General features: G+C 37.2%; 1 protein-coding gene across 4 annotated transcripts in view; it reads left to right on the top strand.

The window, feature by feature from the left end:
* Positions 1-7,500, top strand: part of gria2b (glutamate receptor, ionotropic, AMPA 2b) — a 54,973-nt gene that overhangs the window by 41,474 nt on the left and 5,999 nt on the right. For all 4 annotated transcript variants that reach the window (XM_037675148.1, XM_037675145.1, XM_037675146.1 and 1 more), the window contains exons 8-12: positions 383-487; positions 656-763; positions 1,424-1,630; positions 1,803-2,170; positions 6,233-6,431. In XM_037675148.1, the coding sequence (XP_037531076.1) occupies positions 383-487; positions 656-763; positions 1,424-1,630; positions 1,803-2,170; positions 6,233-6,431 (987 nt within the window). The remainder of the gene's footprint in view (positions 1-382; positions 488-655; positions 764-1,423; positions 1,631-1,802; positions 2,171-6,232; positions 6,432-7,500) is intronic.

Below are 7,500 nucleotides of genomic sequence, written 5' to 3' on the forward strand. Positions count from 1 at the left end.
ATTATTATTATTATTATTATTATTATTATTATTATTATTATTATTATAATAATCTGTCTTGGCTGTCCCCAATAACACTTTTTTCCACAAGAAATTTTGATTCAATATTTAAACAGAAACCTACAGAATAAATAAATAAATAAACTTTAACACATTGATGGATTGTGTGCATCACATTTGCAAGATAAAGTCATACAGTACTAATGAAGTCACAGAAATGTTTCCAACCAACCTTTGGTTTACAATCATTAGTAAGAAGAACTCATATTATTTCTATAATTTTACATGAAACTGAACACTTCAATGTTGCACAGCTTCTTTAAACTAAGCACATCAATCAGTTTTATGGTGCTTTCATTTAAAAATAATCTTGTTTTTCCAGGTACGAGTGGAAGGCCTGACAGGAAATATTCAGTTTGATCAGCATGGCAAGCGAGTCAACTACTCTGTGAATATCATGGAATTAAAGAGCAACGGTCCAGTAAAGGTAAAAGTGGGACCAATCATCTCAACAAGAAATTAGTGTTTATTTTTTACATGTTGAGCTTTTAAACAAGATGTGTGTGAAATCATTCTCCGGCTTGGATTGCACAAAGAATTCGAGCTCATTGATGTTCAGTTTTGACTGAAGTGCATCGTCTTTTTCTTCCTACAGATTGGCTACTGGAATGAAGTTGACAAAATGGCTGTGACGAACACTGGCGCCTTTTCAAACGAGACAACAGGAATGGAAAACAAAACAGTTATCGTCACCACCATCTTTGTAAGATTACACTGGAGAAACTGTTTAAGTGTTCTAACAAGGTTGAGTCAGGTCCTCTGGACGAATTCTTGTTGAATTTATTTTGTTTTTTATCCAAGACTGAAGAAGGCTTCTGGATAAAATACAATGTTTCAACAAGAAGAATCCATCCAGAGGACCTGACCTTATTCCTAGCCCCCATGGTGTCTTGTGTGAATTATGAGTTTGACTTCCGGCACTGTTAATTCACCATTTTCAATCCTTCTGAGGATCCAGCGTCTCTTCTCCGGTGGTTTATTTGTAGTCCAGACACAAAGTAAATGGTAAACGGACTGTACTTCTTTAGCTCCTTTCTATCTTATCAAGACACTCCAAGCTCTTTACAACGATCTGTGCCTCATTTACCCATTCATACAGCACTAGATCTTTACAAAGCTAATTGAACAAATCATTCTAAAGAGACTAATCAGTGTTTTATCACATGGGACACACATCGGAGTCAATGAGGAGTTCAGTGTCTTGCCCAGGGACACTTCGGCATGTGACTGCTGGTGAATTTGAACCCCCAACTTTTGCATTGGAGGACAACTGCTCTAAAAAGCCAGTTCCAGCTTAGTACAAAATATTTCTCAACTTAAATCACCACTGGACAATGTTCTCTGTTTTCATTTCCATTTTCAGGAAGCTCCATATGTGATGCTGAAAAAGAATCATGACCTCTTCGTGGACAACGAACGCTACGAGGGTTACTGTGTGGACCTGGCTGCAGAGATAGCAAAGCACTGCGGCTTCAAGTATCAGCTGAAGATAGTGGGGGATGGGAAGTACGGAGCCAGAGACGCAGAGACCAAAATCTGGAATGGAATGGTGGGAGAACTGGTGTATGGGGTGAGTTATTCTGCTTAACTGAAGGTATTAGTCATTCCTTTATAACAGCAGTACGTACTGTCGCACCATCGTAGTCTTGGTGGATGGTCTATATATGAATTTAAAAAAGCAAAGTCTAAAGTGTTACTTTGATTTCTAACCTTGTTGCTGCTTTCACCCTTTGGCCTGACAGAAAGCAGATATTGCGGTGGCCCCTTTGACCATCACGTTGGTACGAGAGGAGGTGATCGACTTCTCTAAACCCTTTATGTCACTGGGAATCTCCATCATGATCAAGAAGCCACAGAAGTCCAAACCTGGAGTCTTTTCTTTCTTGGACCCGCTGGCTTATGAGATCTGGATGTGCATCGTTTTTGCCTACATTGGCGTGAGCGTGGTGCTGTTCCTCGTCAGCCGCTTCAGCCCCTATGAGTGGCACACCGAGGAGTACGAGGACGGGCAGATCCAGACCAACGAGTCGACCAACGAGTTTGGCATATTCAACAGCCTGTGGTTCTCCCTCGGTGCCTTCATGAGGCAAGGATGTGACATCTCGCCCAGGTAGGTGGAACAAACCAACATAACAATCTGATGAAAAACCAGCATTGCCACATCGCTTGATCTGTAGTTAGACAAGAATAACTGGAAACTGTATCACACATTTGTTCTTCATTTTATATAAAAGGGTTTGCTTATTTTTATTTTTTCTTCTGTTATTTTTACACAATGCCACAAAATGCTGGTGGTATATTACATTTGTTGGGCACTTCAGTCCAGAAAAAACTTCAGGGAAAAGACAATATTTGTTGATTTTCTAAAAAAATATCCAAATATAAAGCTAACATTTTATCACTTGCATTATATTTCTCCAAACATGAATACAGCTGGATTTTTTGAAGTTTGTTCAATTCATCACACTTTACCTTTGTGCAACATTTAACTATATATCAACAGTTTGTGTCAGAACTTGTGGTTTTGAAAAGTGAACATCAATCCTCTTTGGCTTTATCTTTATTCAGACACTTCCAGCCAAGTCCCCCAAACATTTCTGTGATCTAATGAGAGAATCTGAGGCACACACCTTTTTTTTTTTGGTGTGTCTGCGCACGTGTGAGTGACCTAAATGGCTGCTTTTACATGCATAGTACATGCCTCATTCTCTTTACTTTTTTCTTTTGTATTTAATTAAAGGTTTTAATTAATTGTACAAGCCCTGTGCTGAGGGTTGAACCCAAATGCAGACAGGCATGAGGAAACTCGACAGGTAAAAATAATGAGAATTAATTCTTAACAAAAACTCAAAACAAGTTGACAAAGCAGCAAAATTTAAAAACAGACATGGAGACACAAATGAGACAGAGCATGTAGGTTTGGAAGCACAATCAGTGGAGAAGCAGGAAACGCAGAGACGCTGAACTTAAAGAGACACTAACGAGACAAAAAGACGAACACCTGGGAAGGACAACGAGGAACAGGTGAGAGGAGCTCAGAGAAACACCGGAGACACAGCAACAACAGACTCTGGGGACCAAATAAAAATAATCACAAGCAGATGCAATCATCACAAAACACACAGATGTGATAAAAATAGTGTAAGTATCAGAAAAACAAAACCAAACAAACAAACAAACAAACAAGTCCAACAAACATATTTAAACCTTGTAGTCATTCCACCTGGAGCCTTGCAAGAGATTATTTCATGCATTGGATGGGATTATTTAAAATAGTTTTTTTTAGACTTTATAATGATGTGTTCCTGTTTTTTCTTTCTTTTATGTAGTGTGTAGGGTCTTGTTTGTTTGTTGTGGTTTTTTTTTCCTTTACAATGCACCTTTAAGGAAAGTAGATCAAACTTTACTAGTTTAAAAAAACAATCATCGTGAAAATGTCAAGTTTTGTTCTTCTTTTTAACTGAACCCTGAACATCACAAACTGTTCATCTGATGCTTCTCATCATTGTTCTTTTCTCCTCCAGTTGAAACAACACGAGTTAAAACAAAAGTGCATTTACAAAATTTAAAATTATCTCAGCTTTTCCCATTTCATTCAGACCTTTGGTCGAAGACGTCAAAAGGTGTCAGATATTTTTTTTACAGGTCAAAAGAAACAAAGTGAATATGATTTATTTTTGCATTTGAACAATAATCAATTTTATTTTATTCATCATTGAAAAAAATACAATTAAACTATCCCAGCATTTCTGAGTCCAACTGTTTGTTTGTTTGTTTGTATACTTGGCAGTTTGTACTTCAGGCAAATACATATCTGTAATTTATCTGCAGGGTAAGACCTGGTGGTTAAAAGATGTTGTCTTGTGTCTTCTGTAATTATTTATTACCAAGTTGTTTTTAAAAATAAAATATGTCCAGTTTTGTTTGTGTGTCGTTGAGCCATAAACACATTCAGTGGTCCTACTTTTTGTCTTTACGTCAAAGAATTAATGTAAAATATTTAATTGCATTTGGAGATGAACCTTATGCCTTGTGGGAGTAAAACTTGGTGCTCAGCAACATGGTTGAGATGATTCAGCCTGTAGGTCGACCTGCTCTTTACGTTTTATGCTGATGATTAACTGGTGTCAACACGACTCCAAATCACTGTTCAGAACTTCAAGCATGCACTTCATCCCTCTAAACTTTAGAGATTGTTCCTTCTTTCTAGGCTGTTACACCAAATAAATGCCATATTAAAGAGGGAAACATTTTGTTTTTCTGCAATATCGGTAAAAAATCCAACGCTGGACTACAAGATAACTTTTAGATTAAAATACATTTAAAATAGATCATTAGAATCTTCCAGGAACATGAGATCATATTTTAGTTTCTGGGTTTGTAGGACTTTATGGAGGATGGCTTGACAAATATCAACAGTAAATTGTGCACTTAAAGTGGATGCTGCTTTCCTAAATATAATTAAAACTTAAAAACAGCGTGATTTATTTTTTACAGGTAATACCTATAAAATTACAGCAGTTGATGCTGCTCTGCTACTTTATGTATGATTAAATAGTTCTAAAAATGTTCACACAAGTGTGCAACTGTGGTATGGTTGTTTGTTTATTTATTCTTTCATTTTTCCAATGGAAATTCACTGATATTGAAAATCTCATTTACAAAAGTGCCCTGGTTTATAAACTTATGTATCATACTGACAAAACCTCAATTGTATCAAAATATTTAAACATACACTGCACTTATGAAGTATCTTTGTTTTATCATTCAATTCAATTCAGTTTATTTCTAAAGCTCCAAGTCACAACAGAAGTCATCTCGTTGCACTGAACAGGAACATTCATATATAAAAATTATAATTTAACATTATTTATCTGAGGAGCAGCTTTGAGTTTAACTCCATCATAGAATCTTGAACAAGCATGAAGGCGACAGTGGAAAGTCAAGTCAAGTCACATTTATTCATATAGCACATTTAAAACAGTAACTGTTATCAAAGTGCTTACCAAAAAAGATCACAGCATCAAATATTAATAACAACATATTACAGCAACATGAATAAAAGCATAAAAACATTAAATATAATGAGAAACAATGAAATACTAAATCAAATCACCCTATGTTAAATGTCAGGGAGTAAAAGCAAAATGGATGAACACAATCATCAACAACGAAATACCAAATGAGATCACACTGTGTTAAATGCCAATGAGTACAGGTGTGTCAGTGAGTACAGGTGTGTCAGTGAGTACAGATGTGTCAGTGAGTACAGATGTGTTTTGAGGAGAGATTTAAAAATAGAGACTGAGGTGGCCTGTCGAATGTTGATGGGCAGATTGTTCCAGAGTTTAGGGCCATGACTGAAAACGCTCGATCTCCTCTGAGCTTCAGCTGATTTTTGGTACGGCCAAAAGCAGCTGGTCTGATGATCTCAAGGCCCGAGAAGGAGTATAAGGATGAAGGAGGTTGGAGAGGTATGATGGTGCAAGGCCATTAACACACTTGAATGTCAGCAGAAGAATCAAAATCAACTCTGACACGCACAGGAAGCCAGTGAAGGGAGGACAGAACTGGAGTAATGTGCTCAAACCTGCCAGTTCCTGTAGGCGACAGTGGAAAGGAAGAACTCCCTCATGAGGAAGAAACCTTTAGCAGAACCAGGCTCAGGACAAGCGGCCATCTGCTTCGACCGGCTGGGTTTGGTAGGAATAGATACACAATAGCAGGTCAAGAATGACATGTTAAGATAGAAATGGTATCAAATGAAAACTATTCAGTTTTAACAAGTCATTTAAGGAAATGAGGTCAGTTTCTCCTCTAGTAATCTAAGCCTATAGCAGCATAACAAGCCGACCCTAACTATAGGATTTATCAGAAAGGAAAGCCATTGTTGCAATCAATATGTACTTGAACATTTCTTTCTGTGTGAAACCTTTGCACCCGTACTTCCCATGGCAACGTTCATTAGTGGAACACATAACACCACCCAAAATAAAAACTAAAAACTGGACAATCCTTCTAAAGCAACAAGTGTTTTTCAGAGCCATCTCCTGATATTTATGTCTTGTACCTCTCAGTAAAAAGTAACACATCCTGCATACTACAAAGTACTTTCATACTAAGTGATTTATTTTTAAACACTTCTTTGAATCTTGTCTCATCTCTGCATTAGATCTCTGTCTGGCCGTATTGTTGGTGGCGTCTGGTGGTTCTTCACGTTAATCATCATCTCCTCCTACACGGCCAACCTGGCTGCTTTTCTGACTGTCGAGCGAATGGTTTCTCCCATCGAAAGTGCAGAAGATCTGGCTAAACAAACTGAGATAGCTTACGGAACTCTGGACTCTGGCTCCACCAAAGAGTTTTTCAGGGTAAGACATCCATTATTTCTGATCTGCATGTGTGGAAATAGGACTTATGACCAGTCCAGGGTGGTGCCTCTCCAAAATGACAGTTTGAAATAGGCACCCGTTTTTCATGACCCAGAAAGGAGAAGAGGGTACTGTAAATGGATGAATGCATAGGAGAAACTCTTTGTCTGTTCAGATTCTATTGTCCTATTTTAAATCATAAACAATTTTTTCATTCAACCTTTTTTTCTACAGGTTAGTCTCATGGAGTCATGAGGACTCGTTTACAAGAGAGACCTGACTTAGAGAGATAATGTATAAAGTATAGACAACGATAATTCAACAAAAAGCAATTCAGGTCATTTCAGTTTTATTTATATAGAACCAAGTCACAACAGAAGTCGTCTCAGGGACTGAACAGAAACATTCATGTATAAAATAATAATTGAACATTATTTATCTGAGGAGCAGCTTTGAGTTTAACTCCATCACTGAACTCTCATCTTGAACAAGCATGAAGGCGACAGTGGAAAGAAAAACTCCCTCATGAGGAAGAAACCTTTAGTAGAACCAGGATCAGGACAAGAGGACCATCTGCTTCTACCAGCTGGGTTTGGTAGGAACAGATACACAATGGCAGGTCAAGAATCACATGTTAAGATAGAAATAGTATCAAATGAAAATTATTCAATTTTAACAATTAATTTAAGAAAATGAGGTCAATTTGTCCTCTAGTAGTCTAAGCCTATAGCAGCATAACAAGCCAACCCTAACTATAGGATTTATCAAAAAGGAAAGTCTTCAGCCCAGTCTTAAAACTGGACAATGTGTCAGGCTCACCAACAGAAACTGGAAGTTGGTTCCACAAGAGAGGAGCCTGATAACTGGAAGATCTTCCAAATGTTTTCATTCATTCATTCAACCTTTATTTAGACAGATAAGTCACATTGAGCTTAGAAGACTCATTTACAAGTGAGATCTGTTTAAACAGACACAAAAGTAATGAAAGTGGACACGTAGGAAAAAAAAGCTATAAACAGTCAAATCAATGTGTTGTATAAAACAAGGTAAATACTAAAAACATGAGTAT

This window comes from Nematolebias whitei, chromosome 4 (genome assembly GCF_014905685.2).
Source record: "Nematolebias whitei isolate Nwh7 chromosome 4, NemWhi1, whole genome shotgun sequence".
NCBI classification, from domain to species: Eukaryota; Metazoa; Chordata; class Actinopteri; order Cyprinodontiformes; family Rivulidae; genus Nematolebias; species Nematolebias whitei.